The following is a 20047-nucleotide window of genomic DNA, read 5'->3' as shown; positions in this document are numbered from 1 at the left end:
CGTCTGACCGTGCAGTCCTCTTGCACGTCGCTCTAATTATCGGATGCGCCGTGTGCCGGTCGCGGCGCATCGAGCATAAAAAGCAGCTTTCGAGCGGCGGCGTGTTAAGAACGGTGACTTGTCCGTGCCGCAATAAAACCGCGTCGACGGACAAGCGCGATAAATATGCGGCGCGGCCTAACGGCTGTAGCGACGGCCGCGGCGGCGAACGTGGCCGATCTCCCTGGAAAAGTTCTCGATCATCGGGCCACCGGTTTTTCCGCAATTTTTTCCCGTTTTCTTGTCCGATCGAGCGTTTTTATCGTGCCGATACCGCTCGGACGGGGTCGGGTCTTGCGTTGCCGTGCCGCGAAATTCAAGGTCCCGGAAATCGACGTTTCGTATTCGCCGAGCCGGTAGACGCGGCTCGATCCATTATGCATATGCTTCCCTGGCCTCTAGTTTCGTAACTTCGATCTCTGGTATCGATGAAAACAGACGTCGAGCGTGTGTTCCTCGGGCCGCACGCTCGCGAACGCGTTACTCTAGTTTCGACGATAGCCACGCACGCACGCACGCATACGAACGCGCGTACCAGCAAGCCTTTCCTCCCGATAACGCGCCGCGACAACCGACCGAATTGTGTTCGAGAAGTATCCCGCGCGTACCTACTTATACATTGTACAACAGTGACTCGCGCGCGGCGATACATCGCGTCGCTATTGTAAATTTAAATGTCCCGCTATTTATAGAAACCCGGTAACCGGTTGATCCTGATTGGCTGTGCGCGTTTGTGCGACGTTCTTTGTCGAGCCAGCGCGCTCCGATTTTCCGGCCGGCCTCCGCCAGATTTCGATGCCCCCGCGGAGGAATTTTGCTCCGACATTCCTGCGCCGGCGACACTTCCAAGCGGCTTTCCGGCGTTTAGAAAGTTAGCCTCGATCTCGAATCGATGTCCCTAAGACCTTCGACAACCTTCCTAAGACGCGAATCCCCGTAACAACGCATCGAATCGCGATGAATTCCTCGAGCTTGCCGGACGGCGCTATACGGTAATGTCTCCCTTACCGACGCTCGGATTGTCCACGAAAGTGGACAATTTGGGAAGAGGAGATGCGATTGTTCGAGCCTTTTGGCTCGTTTTCACAGTTACCGATTGCCAATAACTATGAAAACGAGCCAAAAGGCTCGAATAATTGTAAAGCTGCTTGATCCGTCAACCGGAGAAAACGAGATAATTATTCGACGGTATTCTCCTGCATCTTCTTCGACTTCTCAGAATTTTCCGTCCCTTGCGCAACGACGTTAACAATCGACAGTAACAACGATATCTGCGACAATTCCGTGGACGTAATTAAAAACGCCGCACGCCACGATCTCGAAAGATTTCGGTTTACGCGTTGATTCAGCCGTAGAACATAGGACTTGTCTACTTTTCCGAATTTGAAAGGTTTGGAAGACAAAGAAAACCGTAGAAACGCCGCTTGAGCACGACGCATCGTGCATCACATCATTAAGCGACGATCACTCGAAATCATGCGACACGCTGTGTTCCCTTCCGTGACCACGAAATTACGCGAACATCGCCATAATCGAATGCCGTGGCAATCGTGAATTTGCATCTTCGGTCGTGTCCCGATGCGATGCGAGAGTTCGTTAACGAAAAATCTGCGGATCGATGGATTAGCGTCGTTAAACGGCGCCGCGAAGATCGAGCGAGAAAGAAAACGCAGGGCGTCGCGACGTCGGGGGTTGCAGCGAGAAAAAGAGGGAGCGAGAGAGGGAGAGAGAGCGAGAGAGAGAGAGAGAGAGAGAGCGGGAGAACGAGAAGAACGAGGAGCCGACCGATCGATCGGCGGCGACGCGGTAGTTCGCTCCGTAGCGACCGTCGCCTTGAAAAAGAGACAATCGAGCCGAGCGAACCCGGTTTTGCGTCCATCGGCCGAGCACGGCTCTCTGGTCGATCGCCGTTCATGGGCGGACTGATGGGCATGGTTACAGCCGGTAAAATGGCGTCAGGCTCCGACCACTCTGACCACCCATTCGGCTGCGCGCAGTTGCGGCCCCGCCTGCTGACTGCGCGCGCTGCTTGTCCTCCGCGTTCGTCTTCCCGTTTCGCTCCGAATCACCGACAATGACGCTACATCCGGTTTATCATTTATGTTTCCGGCATTTCCACGTTCGCTGATGAATCGTCTTAGAAACTTCGTCGGTGGCCATGGTCTAATTCGATGCATCTTGCCGGTAAATAAGCCGACAACCACCAGATGGCCGCCGCAAATCGGCTCTCCGTCGACGTTCCTTCGAACGTTTGCACGAATCCGTTACAATTTCGATCGAATCCCGGTTTTATCCATCTTATGCAGCTTCTGCGATCCACGTTGACAGAGCTGGCGAGATTTCGGAAGCGGGGCATAAGAGAAACCGAGCTACGAACGATTATTTCGCGCGGATACGGTCGAAAGATGTTCCCCCGAGCTGCTTCCTTTCTCTTCGGATTTCTCGACTTGCCGAGGATTTTGAAGTTGCGACCTTTTTCTTCTGCTAGGCTGTTGGAACTGTGAACGTAAGAGAACGAGGCGACGAATACTGCTTGCTCCGAGTGGCCTCTTAGAGTAATTTCTCAGGCGAATAACGTCGGAGGAACCGTTCATCTTAATTTCTTAATGCAACGCGCTTTGTATAGGCGTGGTTTTGCTGGCTCCCGACTTCCATGGAACCGGATCGGTGTGCCCCATAGGGCAATCTGCGCCCTCGGCTGCCTGCTTTCGACGGAATAGCTTCTAGATCGTTCGTACTTTTCCGTTTCAAAGCTTGCGGCAGCATTTCGGTTACGTCGGACGGCTTTCGTGCTGCGTGACTGTCGATTTTGCTGCAGAATGCACACTCACGGTGCAGCAACTATTACCGCTCAAGGAAATTCCGTTTTCTCCGGCGATCGAAGCATCGATAGAGACACGATTGGGTTCTCATTCATAGGCCGAAGCCGGTTCCGATGTTACCCGATACGCCGGAATGGAATGTTCCGCCCCGCATTCTCCGCAGCTCGCATTCCGCGTCCCTGCGCAGTTATTGATTTAGGCGTCCTCCATTTTACTTGGAGCGTAGGGTGAAGTTCCTTCACTCGACGCCACGGTACTTCGCTTTTATTCGAATTTCATTGAGCCGGGAATAAGACTTCCGACAACCGTTCCTTCGGGAAATCGATCGTCCGGAATTATTGAACGTCGACGGGAGAAGGGGATGGGAAAGCAAGAGATCGAACTTGTGTAGAAAATAATTTTATTATCAATACGACTTCGCACTAAAATTGGAATTATACAGCTGTTGTATAATTGAAATTATACAAGGTTTCTTATAATGGATAATTCAGAAGTACGTCCTGCCGCGCCAGCTCGAGCAACATAGGGTCGTCGAAGAATTTGTTGATGGACACGTCCTCCGACAGACCCTTCCGCCTCCGTGTTTTCAGCATAAATTCTCTGGCCAGGTGTGTGGCCGGTTGAGGCTCGAGCGGTCGGATCGTGATGCTTTTGTCAAGCGGATCGCCGGGCACGATTTGCCAATGGTGGAAGACCGACAAGCAGAACGCCTGTCCCTGCGTGTGCGTCCTCAGATCGGTCTCGAACCCGAAGCTATCGATCGCCGGGATGAACGCCTTGATGGTGTACAAAGGACTTCCGGGCACGGGGGCGTCCTGGGTCACGTGGCCCCTCCTTTTCGCCAGCACCGTGTAAACGGCCGACACGCAATCCGCGGGAGCCTGCACCTCGACGAACAGGTACGGTTCCATTAATCTGGGCGTTGCCATCAAGAACGCCGAGTAGGCTACCCTCCTCGCAGTTGGAATGATCTGGCCGCCTGTAACAGAAAACGGAATTAACACGAATCTATCTGGAACGGTCCGACGTCCTCACCTCCTCGATGCAGAGGCTCCTGGGCGATCACAGCGTCCAAGATCTTGAACTTCACGTTCCGGATCGGCTCCTCGCAAAGCGGGCCTTCTCTGGTGCCCCATTGGAAGCCTTGAATGATGGCGTCCCGGGCGCTGTTCAGCAGCGTCTTGTCCACCTCGGACGGCAGCGTGTCGTCGACTAGAATGTTCGGGCCTGTTGCGTCTGGTCCGAAGGCCCATATACTTCTCGCTGCTAGCAAGTCCCAATCGTACTTCGTCTGGAAGAACTCTCCCAACCGCTTCCTGCAAATCGCAGAGTGATCGAGACCTCTCCCTACGTTCGATCCATCGGAAACTGAACTTACTTGTTCCACGTGATCTTAACGTGCTCCGCCTCGATGTCCTCGGCCAAACCTCTCTCCAGCGGCTCGGCGATCATCGTCAACTTGTTGCGTTTGTTCGGTGTCTCCGCGAAACACTTTAACGAACTGGTCTCTACCACCGTTTCGGCGAAGGCGACGACTGGATCGGCCACTTTGATATCGATCTCGGAGTACATGCGACGCAGATCGTGCATGGCGCAGTCCAGGTACAGTTCACCCGTTCCCAGGACCACGTGTTCGCCGCTCTCCTCGACCCTAGTGCCCAGCAGAGGGTAGCTCTTGTTCACCTTCCTCAGACCGTCCAACATCTTCGGCAGCTCCGAGGGATTCACGGGCTCTACCGCGATCTTAATCACGCTCTGGGTGTTGAACTTCAGCGGCCGGAATATGTGAAGGTCGTCCGAGCTGTTCAGATCGGTGATCGTGCTGGTCTTCACTATGGGTCGGTCGATGCCCTCGATCAGGACCCAGTTACCCGCTGGAACCCGGTTTAACTCGATGGAATAGCGTGCCTCGCTGATCCATAACCTTCCAACAGTGAGAACCCGCGAGTCCTCTTCATCGGTGCGAGAATAAGCTTCACCAAGCACGCGGACGCGTTGTCCTGCCTCTAGAGTGCCGGACATCACCCTCCCGAGGACTACGAATAGCGTGCAGTCTTCGGTAGGGTACATTTTCGTGCTGTGAATCATCAGCCTGCCCTGGGAACAAAGCGTATCGGCAAGATATAGAGATCGTGCATCGATAGATCCTTTGAAGCTAGAAAGAACTCGAAGGTACAAACATCAGGATCACAGTTGACCATGTCCTGCGCGAGTGGAGAGTCTATAGGTCCTGTATACACGTGCTGCACCTTTACCGGTGCGTGCGACTGGGGACTAGGCACGTGAGCTACGCACATGTCGACCAGTCCACACATATCTCCCAAAAACCTGGTGCAGACCAATCTTAATAGAGGCCTGATGTTCATCTTCATCTCCTCGGAGGTCAATCTGATTCCCAGTTCGTCCAAAACTGTGAAGTCAGACGGAGATAAGATTATTAATATAAGCCACCAAAAGCGAGAACGTTAAAGTCTTACTAACCATCCGGCAAAGTAGTGTCCACGTCGCCGACAACCTGTGCGAAGATCTTGTACAACGGCTCCAAGATAAACTCAATGAAGCTGCGCTGTGCGGTATTGTGCGGAGGTTTCTTGGTGAACTTCCGGGTCTTCGAATTGAAGTATATGTCGCCCCATAGTCTCTTCGCGAACTCGTTGGAGTTCAATCCTGGATGGGTCTTTGCATACAAGGCGGCGAAGGATTTTAGGGTGAAGCAGACGTTGTATTCGGAGCTTGCAAAACACACGTTGCCAATCGCGGGCGACACGAACGACGGATTCTCGTTGTCCGAGTAGAGGGCGATCAATCCGTTGATCTCCTCGATAATGTGCCTCAATTTATAGTACGCGTCTAACGGAGGCAGTTTTAACTCCAAGATCAGACGGTCTATCTTGTTTATACAGACTGTTAACGCAAGCTTCTCTTGAAGCGCGTGTTTCAGCAGCCGCTCAGTGTTCAACATTACACCCTCTGCGGCATCCACGATTAGGATTGCGCCGTCAGATAAACGTATCGCGGCGGTCGCCTCGTCGGAAAAGTTCACGTGGCCCGGGGTATCAAATATGTTTAATAGATAAGATTTAGACTTCACGTCCTGTAACAACAGAGTCACAGGTGTCGCTTTGGTTGATACGCCCCGCTGCTGCTCCGTGAATAGAGTGTCTGTGTACCTGCAGATTATCAAGTTTTTAACGAAGTTCAACTACATTTTATTGGACAGATTGTTAGCTCCTACCTCAAAGGCTTTTCATCCGTTACACTGTGGAGATAGGGATGGGTTTGCCTCACCAAACAATCGACTAGAGTAGTTTTTCCATGGTGCAAGTGACCGAGCAGTACAACGTTCCTAATTAAATGGGGTGCATCCATCATGTCTGCCAAGAATTCTATGCTATACGTCGTTTCTGGAAGTTGTTGCTGCTTGATCTGAAACTTTGGCTTCCTAGTTGGTGCTATCAGTGGTTTGTCCAATGGCTGGGCATCCTCTTCTTGCACTAATGTTTCCACCTGGAATATGGTCAGTGACATTAATGGAAAAAATGCATTCGGAGTCTATGAACTTACCTCTGGTCCGTATACTTCCAGTGCGCTAGGGTAATATCTTTTATCTTCGTGCAGCACTACCGCCATAGAGTTACCCTGGTCATTTTGCTCCCTAGACTCATCTTTGTCCTCCTCCATTTCCTCGTCGGAGCGCTCCCTGTCGTCGACATCGTCTCCAGCGTTCCCATACTCATTTTCGTCTTCGCTATCGGAGGCCAAATCGGGCCCGATATAATTGCCGAATTCATCGTACAGATCAGCGTCCATGGTGAGTCTTGCTTTAAATTAAATAACAGCAAATATACACAACATATTTACGCTAGAAGATCGATTGTTTACGAGTTGGTCACGGGTACATAACCTTGACAATTACGAACAACCGGTCATGTGTAACAATGTGAAAAAGCTGGCAATTATCGACCAACTTTGTTCGACACGTCAAAAAGTTCACAAAGAACGCTCGCTAATGTTATGCACTTACCAGCAACAGTATTATTTATAGCAAACGTTCAATCGATGTCGTGTTTGTATTCTTGGTTATGAACCCTGCATCATGTTGTGGCGTCTAACTCCAGATTCGCCAGCAGATGGATCCTCCTTTCCCGTAAGTGGCCGATCCGTCTCAGTTTGTCCTTTTTTCCCTTTCGCTCCCTCTCTTTTTCTCCACACTTCCATCATAACAGCCGCCCAAAGTGTAAACCAATGTTATAAAATGATGGGCAGAACATTCGCACGCTTTCTTTGATTGTTACATTCAGAACACAGATACAGAGGTACAATGAAACTATATACGCAATTAAAATACACGTGTATTTTTTATTTCTCGAGTGTGTACAAACTCGTGCAATTTGTATCGAGTGAAGTCGGTGTAAACGCAAAGGCAACATGCCAATGTGACAGAGCTAGATCAATCATTTTATTTCGTGTAATACACGATATTTGCTGAATGTTATAAGGTGAATATGATTTATTTAACAAATACGCGTATGTTGGAACTCGGAGAGATCTCGAGTACAATCTTTTATTCCTTCTTGCATTTTTCATTCATCTTTCGTTGAGACAACGTGATTGGTAGGACTGCTTGCGAAGTTAGTTGGACGACGCTCCGCCAGAGGATAGGCAGCGGTTGGTTCGAACTGGTTTGAACTAATTATACGATTTAAATATCGCGATGTGAATTATTTTAGTTGATTGCACCGCACGTGCTACCTTCGTGGCATTGTTATTCGTATTTTTAATTGTTATACATAAAGTAATCACGGCAAAGATCAACTACTGGCAAAAAACGTCAACTCTTTCGATTCGGTTTGCTGTTTGCCAGGCGTCGCCACTGGCACGATTTGTTACAGTGGACGGCGAACAGTCGACGATGTTTGGATAGTAAAAATCGCTCCAGGGTCAGTAATTGGACTCCGATAAAATGAACAGGTATCGTAGACCGGCGACTGAGATCGATCGATCTTTTGTTTGTTTACAGAAATCGGGGGTTGGCTCGCGAGCAACCTGAAGTTGTCCGAAACAGCCGCTGGTACGACAGTAATGTTTGCGCGCATGGTCGCGAAAGTACATTCGGCCTATCGTGCACAACACTTACGTTGGCAGCTTACACAAACACAGCTTGTCTACACCGATACGAATGTTGCCCACAGTGGCCCAGACTGACAGCTGGAAGAACGCGAAGCAGGAGTGGCAGATCATGTAAGGTGAGACGCCTTTGTTTTCTCGCGGCTTGTAGCATCCGTTTAGCATCCTAAGCGAACGACGTTGCAATCTGTCGGGTTGTGTTCGCGCGTCCCGAAACCTGTCTTCTAATTCTGTCCTATTAAGTGTAATTGACACACCCGCTACATTGCAACGACGTGCATTACGTTTCGGTTGCTCGAAGTTCCCGTAAACAAAACCATTAACATCGGTGTCAAGCGACTCCGATTTTCCCTCGTCGTGTTGACCAGCCGATTGTTAACGAGCGGATCGTTTCTAGGGTACCTTGGCCAGACAGCGGTAGCTCGACAATTAAAGGGCAGGTACACTGCTGAGAATACATCAGAACAGTTGACAGAATAGGCAGAAGAAGGCAGAGCAGCGGGGGAGGGGGTGGGAGAGCAAAAGGCGGTATGACACGTCCTCCCAATAATGACAACCTTATGACCTTCAAGCTGGTCGTAGTAGGAGATGGAGGCGTTGGAAAGAGTGCACTCACCATACAGTTCTTTCAAAAGCTATTCGTCACCGACTACGATCCCACCATCGAGGACAGTTACATACAGCATACAGAGGTAGACAAGCAATGGTGTATTCTGGACGGTGAGTACGACTCTGTACCCTTATACTCGCATCTCTAGGTGCCTATGTTCGCGCGTCTGCCATTATGCCTATGCTCGACGTATCCGAACAAGGTACACGAACAAAGAATGTTTTCTTGTACCTAACAGTGCTGGACACAGCGGGCCAAGAAGAGTTCAGTGCCATGCGCGAACAGTACATGCGCAAGGGTGACGGGTTTCTGTTAGTGTACTCTGTGACTGACAAACAGTCCTACGAGAATATCATGTATTTCTACACCCAGATACTCAGGGTAAACGACAGAGACGTGTATCCCATGCTTCTGGTGGCCAACAAGGTCGACCTGGTCCATTTGAGGAAGGTCACGGAGGAGCAAGGAAGGGAGCTGGCTCAACGTCTGGGTATACCTTACATTGAAACCTCTGCCAAAGATCCACCGTTGAACGTGGACGCAGCATTCCACGAGGTAGGGACAGAGCGAATCGGCTCTCCCGATCAGTTCTCGCCGACGGTTACAGAGATCGTTTTCATTTTATCTTAGGTCGTTCGTATTATCCGAAATCAGCCGCCGACCGAATCGGAGAAAAACCGGAGGAAACGGAGATGTTTGGGGAAATGTAATCTTCTGTAAGACGGGAGGAGAGTGTCAGAGGTGTCTGCGCACAGGGTCGCTTTCGTTCCGGAAAGCGAGACGCACCTGCCAAACAAAATACGGATCTTCTGTCCTCCATCGTATATAGGTACTCGTGAACGATTTTTCCGTTTTGTTTATCCATTCACCTATTATTTCGTAGCATTAACGAGAGATCGATATCCCCCTTCTCCCCACGCCTTCCCCCCTCCCCCCGTCCCCTGTATAATAATTGTACAAAATAGTAACGATAAGAGATGCATTCGAAAGGATAACGAACGCCATCCATCTCCGAGGCGTGACTAGATTTTTTAAAAACGATAAAATAAAACCAACTCAACATCGGTTTTAAGACTCGAAGACATAAGAAAAAGAGAGAAAACGAAGAAAAAAAAAGAAGATAACATGTAACGAAAGAGATTCGTCGGAGATATATATAAATATATATATATATATATATACATATTGACTGTTCATCATCTCGACAACACGAGACCTCGGTCTCAGTACGCGCGTACACATCAATTTTCTACCATCGACGAAACACTATGGAATTGAGCGTTTTTTATTGCACGATGCATACATAATTCTAGAGTGAGAAAGGGAGAGATAGGAGAGTGAGTGGAAGAAAGAGCGAAAGTTAGAGCGAGAGAGAGAGAGAGAATCTTTTTAACTTCTTCGCGTCTCTTGTCATGAAATGACTATAATGGTTTCGTATATCGACACGACTCACCTTTTGAACAGCTGTCGAGGATTATAGCTTTAAGCGTATTTATTTCCGTTCGATTTCGATTCAGCGACTCTTCCGACTGATTTCCGCTTCGATTTCGTCCTTACATTCATTTGTCTTGTTACTTTTTCCAAAGTGTCGATTCCACGTTTCTGTCGGGCATTAATCGAACCGCTTGTTAACACACCAGAGAGTACCATAGGTAGTGTCACGTAGCGACGTGAACATGATTTGCAATCGAAGTCGTCCGTTCCCTTTAACGATTAAAAAAATCGCGTTCGGCGACCGGCGCCCGACGAGCAAACTAACATTCAAGGAGAACAAATAAAAAAAAAAAATTACTAAAACAACAAGAGCAAAGTATCGAGAGAGAGAGAGAAGCCTCTGCTACTAGATTAATCGCTTTCGTGCACTCGGAGGTCCGATGAACAAAAAATAGATAAAAGGAGAAAAACAAAAAAAAGAACACCGACGAACAAACACCCACGTACACGTAATGAATTGATCGTAGATGGCGCGAGCCGCGAGACTAGTGCATTATTAGGTAGCCCCGTTTTATTTGGACATCGTGCAATGAGCAGAGAGAGAGAGAGAGAGAGAGAGAGAGAGAACGTTGCTCTCTGTGACACCGACAAAATTACGATTTATCGCCGCGCCCATTTACTTTTTCCACCGGTTATAGTCTAGATTTCGAGCGCTCGCGTCCTGTCGAGCACAATGCGCGCGGACTTTAATCAACGTCGGACCTTTTTATATGTATTAAGAAAAATAATGCCATGGCCTACATTAGTATTTAAACGTGGAAACGAGGGGAGAACAAAAATACGAGAGAGAGAGAAAGAGAGAAGGAGAGAGAATGCGAGAGGACGAGTATGAGAGAGAGAGAGAGAGAGAGAGAGAGAGAGAGAGAGAGAGAGAGAGAGAGATGGGGAAAGGGAAGAGCTGCGACGAGCGCGAGCGGCTCGGGCGGATTATTGGTGAAACGAATAATAATTAGTTCCGAAGTTATTTATAGCGTGCGGAGAGGAGGCGCAGCAACGCGACCGCATAATCGCGAGTTCGTTTTCGTTTTCTCCAGCGAGGGGTTAAAGGGTCTTGTAAACCGGAAGTCAACACTCGGGGTCCTCGTTCACACACCCGGTCGTAGCCGCGGGCTTCGACCTGTCGCGCGTTTCTAGCGTACGCACAAAGTGCTTTTCCTACACCGTAGGATCGGTGAGAAGTTGCGTAGTGATTTTACGATACGATATACATACATTATAACAATACGTAACGTACATTGCATAACAATTTAAATAATATAATCGTGCACAAAACGTCTTGGCGCAGAAACCGATTTATTCTAACAGTGAAACATATTTGCCTTGAGATTAATGTAATCTGTACAGAGCGCGAGGAGTGATTTTAGGGACGAGGGACGATCCGGGGGGTGGGTGGAGGGGTAAAGAGAGTCGCCATAGAACGGAGAACGCAACGCTTCTCGGTATTTCGTTTCTTGTTTCTCGTTTAGAAAATTGTTCGCGGCCCGAGCGTGCGTCGCCCTCGTGTTTTCCGATTGGATCCGGTCGAGCCTCGTCGTCGAGTCGACTTCACGTTCGTCCGAGCCCCGCGACGAATGTAACGAACGAACGACGTAATCTCTTGCACCGCGAGAAAGCTCAATGAATAGTTTAAAAGTCGAGACGCGCGATCGTGCGAACATTTATCGACGTCGGAGAAACGCTACGCGGTTCCGTTTACGCGGCACCCAGAGCAGTCCGATGGGCGCCCGGGGGGGAGAGGGGAGTCGTCGAGCTCGCGAGGACATCCCCAATTTTCGTCGCCGATCGGCTGTTCTTGAACGCGAGGCCCGTGTTTCGGTGTGCCAAAATCTCGTTGGGTCCGACGACGAACCTCTCGGACTCGTCGATGTTTATCCTAAACGAATCGCCACGATTCCCCGCGGTATTTCCACGGTGGCGCGACGTGTTTGGATCGACCACGGAGTAAAAAAAGCCACGGAGTAAATCGGAAACACGTCGGTTTATCTTTCGAAGCACTATGGCAAATGATTTGTTTCACTCTGGAGTTTCGAGACTCGGGTTTTCCACGGTGAAAGCAGCGATTATCGCGATTAGGGTGGAACGGGGGGGTGCAGAACGTTTCAGAGACTCAGGATATTTAGCGTTCCTCGCATCTTCTATAATAATCTGTAACAAGAGCGCTACGTTTTTATCGCCGTCCATACAAACGAGAGAGGGAGTATGTGTATGTGTGAGAGAGAAGGTGTGAGAGAGAGAGAGAGAGAGCGAGATCGCGGAAACACAAAGGGAAACGGAGGCTCACCAGCGGTTAGAATCTAACGCAAGGCACACGACAATTAGAGACGACCAAGAGATACAACCCTGCACACGTTCAGCGGCCGAGGCTCTTCGGGGCTGAAGAGGCGGAGCTCGGCGTGGCCGGAGGATTCGTGAGATTAGTGCGCACGCTTTTAGAGAAATTAAAAAGTCCGGAGAAGAACGTGGATACGCGAGAGCGAGGGATTATCTATCTGTAAAATAGTCAATACGTCGAATCATTGTGATACCGAGTACGAGGAGATACGATATTGTGAATGCTGTGGTTGTGAGAGCCATCGAAGTCAGCTTCATCCATGCCATAAACAGAACGATAGAAACGGAGAGAGAGCGAAAGAGAGAGAGAGAGAGGGAGAGAATGTGTGCGAGAGTTAGAGGTAGAGGATGAAAGACTGAGCGCGTGTATTCCTTTTTCGACGAAATATTGGAAGACCGACCAACGCGATATCATTGTTTAAATTATTGTTATCCGATCATGAAAGGAACGAGAGAATTCGTAAATCGGTACGCACATACACAAAACAGCGCGCACACGAACACACTGACTTCGCGCCCACGTTTCCCTCCTCCTGTTCCAGTGTTTGCTACTACTACTACTACTATTACTACTACTACTATTACTACTACTACTACACACACACAGACACCGTAGAGACACACCGAGAAGAATCGCCGCACGTGTCTGTAACGCTATGTACTACCACGACTCCTCACGGGAATGAAAACGAAGAACAAATCATATATAAACGACGCACAGGAAACGGTGAAACTACGCGTATAATAAGAGAGTAATAAGATTTAAGACGAAGTACGATCGTTGCTCGATCTTGTCCCATAAGTAGCTACGGAAACATGTATGTACATATATATTTTGAAAAGGAACAGAAAACAAAAAACAAGAAAAAGAAACAAAGAGAGAGAGAGAGAGAAAGAGAGTGGAAGGAGAAGAAACGGAGAACACAGAGAAATTCCTCCCCCCTCCCCGACGATAGTTATATATACTTATATTATATACGAGAGATACCGGCATAAAATACGTTATATGCGTGCTGGCGTATATACGTGTATACATATGTATGGAGATAAATATGTATGTATGTGTGCGTGCGCGTGTGTTACGAACGCTACGTTAGCGTGCGTATATTTTTTTTCTCAAGAGAAAGAGAGAGAGAATGCCTAGGTGGATGCGTGCGTGCAAGCGTGTCACTAATTGTGCAGGTCACTGTATGGAGTACACAATTGATAATAAATTATAAACACGTGTTTACAAAAAAAAAAAATGAAGAAAACGTGGAAACGGAAGATTGCGTTCTCGTTTGATTCACCTGTCCCATCGTACAAGCGGAAAGAAGGTCTAATTAACCCGGCAGTACGCGCGCGAATTTGTGCCACGGATGTATCCGTGTGGGGTGCTCATGCACCCCTAGGAAGAGGCGACATTTATTGATAATAATACACGAATATATATATTTTGTGACACTTGCTTAAAATTAGTATCATTATTTCCTATCGACTTGGAGCATTTAACAATTAATCTTCCCGTGGAATTATAAGTAAATTTGTTGACGCGACATCAGGGGTAACTTATTTGGTTGTATTAGATCATTGTACATTTTAGTATAATCATTCTTGTGCGACCGTCACTGAATTTGCAATATATTAGATTTATTTTATGGAATCTATTTGTTAGGTTTTAGGGGTTAGACCTTTTTAATTAAAAATTAAACTGATATTCGTATTGCTTCTTAGTCGAAAAAATATTTACGATTTACAACTCGCGACGAAAAGATGGCCCACTTTAAAATTAACGTAACGCTTTCATTTATTTAACATTACAACCAAGGTTTTTTATTTTTACATGAACTTGCAAGATACACTAAAGATACTAAACAATTTCATTTGAGAAAAAGAGAATTTTTATGGAAATATAGTGGAACGAAATGATAGCACATTTAACCAACAATTATATACTGCAACAAATAAACGAATGACAATATTTTTCTCAATATTTCTTCCATTTCTCTGAACGGTTCTCACTTCAGCTCCTCCTCGAATTTCCCAATCATCAAGTTTTACAAAATTTCGATATCCTTCTTTCCGAGGCGTCGCCTCGAGTTCTGTCAAACGGCTTTCATACGTTTCATTCAGGCACACGCGACACATTCAGCGGTCGCCTAAGAGAGTTAAACGCCGCGAAATCGTGTGCCCGGCGAACGCGTCGACGCGAGTACCGGCGTCGAAACGGCGTCTTCGCCGATTAAACGCTTTCAAAAACCCTCGTCGCCGTCCTCGAATCGTTTTAATTATCGCCGGTTATGCCGCCCCGATCCGTACGCTCGTCGTTAATGCTTTAACGATAATGTTTCAAGTGCGCGCACGCGCTCGCGAGAGACGGTTGTTTTAATAGGAAGCGCGTAGCCGCGAGCAATTCATCGGGAAACGCGGGCGAGCATCCGCGATTTCCGATTTACCCGATTCACGGTGTGCGCCCGAGCGAGTCCCGTTTATTGACATTGATATTCGTCGAATCGTAATACCAATCGGTCCGGCATATCGCGGAACGCATCGACCTATTGACACGGTGGTCCCATTAATGTAAATCGGACCATTATAGCGCTCGCCGCAGCTGCATCGAATAGCCGGTGCCGAGCTATTGTTCCGCGCGGCTATTATTCTTTCACAGTGTACACACGTCCATATTTTGTTACCACGACGGCAATTAACACTTCGCGGAGAACATTGTGTGCTACGCGCGCGTATAATCTTCCGCGTACGAGAGCGATTTTTTTTCCCTCCCCGACAAATAGAGATCACTTTTGTTCCCAATAGCCGGCTGATAAAAGCGTCGATATCGTTGTTTTCGTGGGCCGACCTGTTGATTAGATCGACTCTTATCGATGCGCGCATCTCATCCCCGCGATATTCCCGTCGATTTTTCGGCCCAATTTCGCGCCGCTCGGACGGTCCTCCGCCGCGCGATCCGCGCGTTACAAAACCGCGCGCTTCTCCGCTCCGCGCGCAATAATCCCAGTTATCCGCGTGACGCGTTTCCGTTCGTGCCGCGGCGGAGGATCGTTTTATGCACGCCTGTAATTATTATACTCGCGCGAGCCTCGGGGGGAAGGGTGTAGATGTTAACCGGTGAACGGACTCGAATGCGAGCGCCGCTCCGAATGGAATCGGAGCCGAGTAATTTTCCCGAGGAAGTCGCGAGAGTCTTGAAATCTCCTTGGAGACGTTTGTTCCGTTCGATGGGTATCCATGGCCGCGTCTAGTTCCTCCTGTAATTGAACGCTCTCCGGCTCTCGCGTTTCCAACGGGCGCGCACGGCAAATTACATCGCGCATAGAGAGAGAGATCTGCGCTCCTAACAAGACGTTTCCGGGAGATCAAAGGATGCCGGTCGGTAGTCGGTCGGCTCTGAAAATCGGCGTCGGAAAGAGAAAAGTGGAACCGTTTGACCGTCAAATGCGCAACTCTTTTGCGGAGCGGCGCGAACCGTGCTACGCGATTGATTAATAAACGACTCGGTTAAACAAAAGAACCCCGCTGGGCGGCTGGGTCGGTGGTCGTTAGCCCGGCTCGGTTGGTCGCGTGCGACTAACTACGGCCGGACGCCATTGTCGCCGGCGAGGAAGGGGGGTGGGTGCCCCGTGGGTGCCTCACGGCTCGATAGTTTCGAGCGAGATAAAATCGGGCGCGCCGATCGTTTCTTTGCGGTGCCACCCTCGGGTGCCCGCGCCTCGTCGCGATCCCAGAAGAAGGTTCGCCGGGGTCGAAGAACGGCCCGCGGGACCAGAGAGGGAAGCGGCCCTTGGTCGCCGCGCGCGCGGAACAACCTGCTGGATCTTTGCCGGCCGGATCCTTATCCGGCCCGTAGATCTCTTCGGGCCGAAGTCCGGAAGGCGTTCGGCCCGTTCCCCGAGATCGGATCTGCGTTCGCCGGACGGAGATATCCGCGTATCGACCGGCGAAACTACCGGTGCACCGTGCACCGCGTATCGTTCGATTTCCCCGTGTCAACCGTTCCCTCGGCGATTCAGCCTCGGCTCTTTCGTGCCCGTTCGCGGAAATCGCGGACCTAAACTGCCGCTCGCTTGCCGGAAACGCGGCCCAGGTCGTAAACTATTCGCGAAACGGTAAAAGACAACCAGGGGATCGCGTCTCTTTCACTAAAGCCCTGTGCACACCGAGGAGCGACGCGCGCCTCCGCTAATCTCTCGGCGATCTAGCGTCGCTTCGGGGCGAACTGCTACCTGTGAGGCATCTCGGGGCTTTCTCCAGGCCTCCCGTAGAATGCGGGCGAAGCGAAAGCCCTGGAAGGGCTCTTCCACAGGCGGCTGTAGAGACGCTCTCTGCGGCTTTAGGATCCGCGCCGGAGCGGCGAAGTTTGGCCGATCTTTCGGCCCTGCGAAAATCGCGATCTTACGTCGCGGCGGTTCCTCGAGTCGCCGAGGATATACATAGTGTGTACGGGGCTTTAAGGTAGCAAGCTCGTTCACGTACAGCTCGGGGAACACGTAGAAACACCGCGGAACGGCGCTCGTCGCGCGGCGTCGTGGGACATTGTTGCGTCAGCGTCAGCAAACTTTTCGTTTTTCCGTGCGCGGCTACTTCTTCGCCGGACGATAGCGCGTTATCGCTCGATCTCCTCGTTGCCGGTAAACAGGTTCTCCGTGCAGCGACGTTTGCTCTGCCATTGTTTATACAATCATCCATCATGCCGCGACTCGTTCGGTCTATTACACGCCCCCTTATCCGGCTCCCGGACCGATCCGCCGCCGCCGAGCCGCGTCGCGATAACGCTTATCAGCTCCGAATACTTCCGACTCGCGAATTGTTCCATCTTCGGCGATGACTGCAGATTCCGTGGAAGCCTTCTCGTCCCGCCCGTTCGGACGCGCTACACCGTGCCTTTTTGTTTTCAGAACGGCCGAGTTACTCATCCGTTCTATTCTGGACGCCTGGCTCAGCGATTCCGGAGGGCAGAAGGTGGTTTCTTAGGGGCATCAAACAGGGTGAGTCTGGTAACTGGGTCGAGCTCGCGGGACTCCCGTCACGGACGAATTTCGAAAAAAAATGTTGCCGAACGAAATTTCACGCTGTTCAACAAGCTCTGCGAACGAAGTAAGATATCTCATATGATATACATCTTTTCTCTGTTGGTATCGTAGCCTAATAAATTTTCAATGTTTTAGGGAATCGTGCCACTTCCAGAAGAATGTGCAGTTCTGTTTCAAGAAAGGTGCAGTTGCACTTTGAGCAAGTGTTGAGAAAAGGAACCTGCGAAGAAAATTGCGCTGAAGGATAATAGAGCTTGTTGACACTGAAACCACCGAAACAAGTCGGAACGACTGGAATTCTGGACTTCTGAATTTCCGGATCTTACAGTTCCGGATGCTACAAAACTGCGAAACTATAGACATTCCTGGGCGATCTTCTTCGCCGAAGCTTGCGTTGCGGTACAAATTGTACGGGAGGCTCGAGTAAATGCGACTTCGTCATTGCTACAGAACAATGTACATTATTGCTAATTAGGGTCAGATGGTTCCAGCGCGTTGAACAGCGTAAAACTCTGTGCGTTCTTTTACTTTAAATTCTTCTGGAACACAGCTGCAGCTCAGCTCCGGTTACTAGATCCGACCCGAATCGAGGAAATCTAACAGAGAAAAATCCTAGAGTCGCAAAGGTTCTAGACGCAAAATCCGCGAGCTCGCGCGTGTAATCGCGGGGTCGCGCGGTCGTTTGTTTACCCGTGGCCGGACGTAACGTCGCGTACGCGAAGGAGCACGACAGGTCTCGGGACGACAGATAGAGCGAGTCCGGCCGGGTTGGGGAGACGGAGGGAGGGTAGAGAAGGTGGAAGGGAGAGTACTATAGACTCGGTGAAAAAAGCAAAAAAGGGAAAAGGAACCGTCCAAGGCCCGTCGAATGGTTGAATCGGCTGTAACCCGCCGCGTATAGGTATAGGTGGTTCGTCGGGACCGCTCTCGCGAGCTTTGGAAGCCGGAGTGCGCGCGCAGCTCGAGCGTACAGTAGTCGTGGTCGTCGGAGAGCAGGCGCCCTCGCCGCATCTCTCCCCGCCTGGTCTTGGCCCGCAGCAAGGCGCACCGTGTGTCGAGCCGAGCCGAGCCGAGCCGAGTCGGTCAATACTCCGGGCAACGCGGCGGTGAGAGCACACCACGGTCGCCCGCACGAGTGCACGCCTCGCTCGCTCGCTCGCTCGCCCGTTTACTCGCGCGACAGATTCTCTCTCCCGTACCGTCGCGTCTGCGAGCGCCGATCATCCTCGTCCCGGTGATCTCCGGATTCGGAGCGCGAACAGACAGAGAGCGAGAGAGAGAGAGAGAGAGAAAGAGAAAAAAGAAAGAGACCGCTCCGACCAGAAATCGGCGCGGGCCAGAGCTCTCGGGCCGAGCGGGTGATACGTACGCGCGCGGACCAGCGCATCGGCGGACACGCGTAGAGGCGCACGCGGCGCGATTCAATCCAAGGGGCCGCGCGCATCGCGCGAAGGAATCGCGACTCGTGAACGCGATCTCGTCGCATCACCGTGACAAGAACCACTGTTGCGGCTGCTGTTCGACCGGAACGTCGCGAATACGCTCGAACGATGCGAGCCTGCTCCGTGGGAGAACCGTAGGGGACCGCCAGGGCACCGCAGGACACCGCGGGGAACCGCAGGAGACCGTACGGAACCGAAGGACAGTGTCAGGACACGTTCCGCGGCGGTGAGACCAGAGCAGACGCGACACGCGACTCAGGCCCCGGTCAGTCACGGACTTTTCCGGCCTCCTCGACGGATTCAGTGACAAGGACAGTGAATTCGGTGCAATCTGAAGACAGACCGAGACACACAGAGAGAAAGAGAGAGAGAGAGCACGCAAGAGTTCAGAGAGAAGCTGCCGCAGCAGGATCCACGAGCACCGACGATGCTGCATCCTGAAGCGTGATGGACAAGCTCGCGATCGCAGCCACCAGCTTCCAGCTACGCCTCGCCAGCTTACTCATGGATACGTGGATATTCCTTCTGTTCGTCGCCATTGCCGGTGAGTCTGCACAATCTCCTTTGGTAATTTCGCGATCTCGATCCGATCCTCCTCCCTTTCTCTCGTCGCGTACGCGAGAGAGCTTACGCGGCCGCGACCGTAGCCGCTGTTACGGTAATCCGGCGACACGAAGTATGCACGTACTCGTGTTGGCGGCGTCGGCGGCGGCCTTCTTCGTGTAACCGAACGATTTCGGGGACGAGATAATAGGCCTCCCGTCTCTCCGTCGTTCCTCCCGGCCGATCTTATCGGCCCACCGAAATCGCCGGTCGTCCACGGCGTTGGACCGTGACGCGACGTTCCTCGGTCTATCGATTTCGACGAGCTGCTCGCAGCGTGACTCGGCCCGCGTGCTGTCACTCGACGTGTCAATACGCATTACGTATGCACAACAGGCACGTGCGGCACGCTGACTAAGTGCGTCGTATCTGTGCCATGGTTGAGAGACTCGGTTCATTCAAGAGATCGCTGGGAGACCGAGAAACAGCGACGGAGAGCAAGGGACAGAGGGAGAGAGAAAGCGCGTGAGAAAGACGGTCCAGGGTGTGTGAGTGTGTGTAAAAGAGAGAGAAAGAGAGAGGTATAGAGATAGAGAGCGACTGATACCGCGC

At 50.6% G+C, this 20047-nt stretch overlaps 3 protein-coding genes across 3 annotated transcripts in view; 2 read left to right on the top strand and 1 right to left on the bottom strand.

Annotated features, from left to right (window-relative positions):
• Window positions 1–3244: 3244 nt before the first annotated feature.
• Window positions 3245–7272, bottom strand: LOC117222561 (116 kDa U5 small nuclear ribonucleoprotein component). The gene is made up of 8 exons (XM_033474320.2): window positions 6886–7272; window positions 6426–6682; window positions 6097–6368; window positions 5343–6031; window positions 5042–5271; window positions 4240–4958; window positions 3897–4177; window positions 3245–3840 (listed from the first exon to the last, which is right to left on the bottom strand). The coding sequence occupies exons 2-8, from the start codon at window positions 6669–6671 to the stop codon at window positions 3335–3337; spliced, it is 2943 nt and encodes a 980-aa protein (XP_033330211.1). The 5' UTR covers window positions 6672–6682; window positions 6886–7272; the 3' UTR covers window positions 3245–3334.
• Window positions 7273–7658: 386 nt separating this feature from the next.
• LOC117222564 (ras-related protein M-Ras) lies at window positions 7659–13689 on the top strand. The gene is made up of 5 exons (XM_033474328.2): window positions 7659–7801; window positions 7882–8107; window positions 8386–8708; window positions 8837–9153; window positions 9229–13689. The coding sequence occupies exons 3-5, from the start codon at window positions 8519–8521 to the stop codon at window positions 9316–9318; spliced, it is 597 nt and encodes a 198-aa protein (XP_033330219.1). The 5' UTR covers window positions 7659–7801; window positions 7882–8107; window positions 8386–8518; the 3' UTR covers window positions 9319–13689.
• A 3644-nt stretch (window positions 13690–17333) lies between these two features.
• The window catches only part of dtn (transmembrane protein 132C dtn), a 144092-nt gene continuing 141378 nt past the window's right edge, over window positions 17334–20047 (top strand). The window contains exons 1-2 of the mRNA XM_033474364.2: window positions 17334–17514; window positions 17586–19436. Coding sequence (XP_033330255.2) covers window positions 19340–19436 — 97 coding nt within the window. The 5' untranslated portion in view covers window positions 17334–17514; window positions 17586–19339. The remainder of the gene's footprint in view (window positions 17515–17585; window positions 19437–20047) is intronic.

Source organism: Megalopta genalis, chromosome 4, assembly GCF_051020955.1.
Source record: "Megalopta genalis isolate 19385.01 chromosome 4, iyMegGena1_principal, whole genome shotgun sequence".
In the NCBI taxonomy this organism is placed as follows: domain Eukaryota; kingdom Metazoa; phylum Arthropoda; class Insecta; order Hymenoptera; family Halictidae; genus Megalopta; species Megalopta genalis.
The sequence above is the reverse complement of the archived record's forward strand: the minus strand, read 5'-3'. Positions and strand labels throughout refer to the sequence as shown.

What these genes read in the sequence shown, in the direction of transcription:
- LOC117222561 (XM_033474320.2), bottom strand. Translation starts at nt 6,671, where the DNA reads ATGGACGCTGATCTGTACGATGAATTCGGCAATTATATCGGGCCCGAT. An exon ending in ACGGATGAAAAGCCTTTGAG is followed by an intron (nt 6,032 to 6,096) that starts GTAGGAGCTAAC and finishes GATAATCTGCAG; the next exon opens with GTACACAGACACTCTATTCA. An exon ending in GGAGCCTCTGCATCGAGGAG is followed by an intron (nt 3,841 to 3,896) that starts GTGAGGACGTCG and finishes TTTCTGTTACAG; the next exon opens with GCGGCCAGATCATTCCAACT.
- LOC117222564 (XM_033474328.2), top strand. Translation starts at nt 8,519, where the DNA reads ATGACACGTCCTCCCAATAATGACAACCTTATGACCTTCAAGCTGGTC. An exon ending in GCAATGGTGTATTCTGGACG is followed by an intron (nt 8,709 to 8,836) that starts GTGAGTACGACT and finishes TGTACCTAACAG; the next exon opens with TGCTGGACACAGCGGGCCAA. An exon ending in TGGACGCAGCATTCCACGAG is followed by an intron (nt 9,154 to 9,228) that starts GTAGGGACAGAG and finishes ATTTTATCTTAG; the next exon opens with GTCGTTCGTATTATCCGAAA.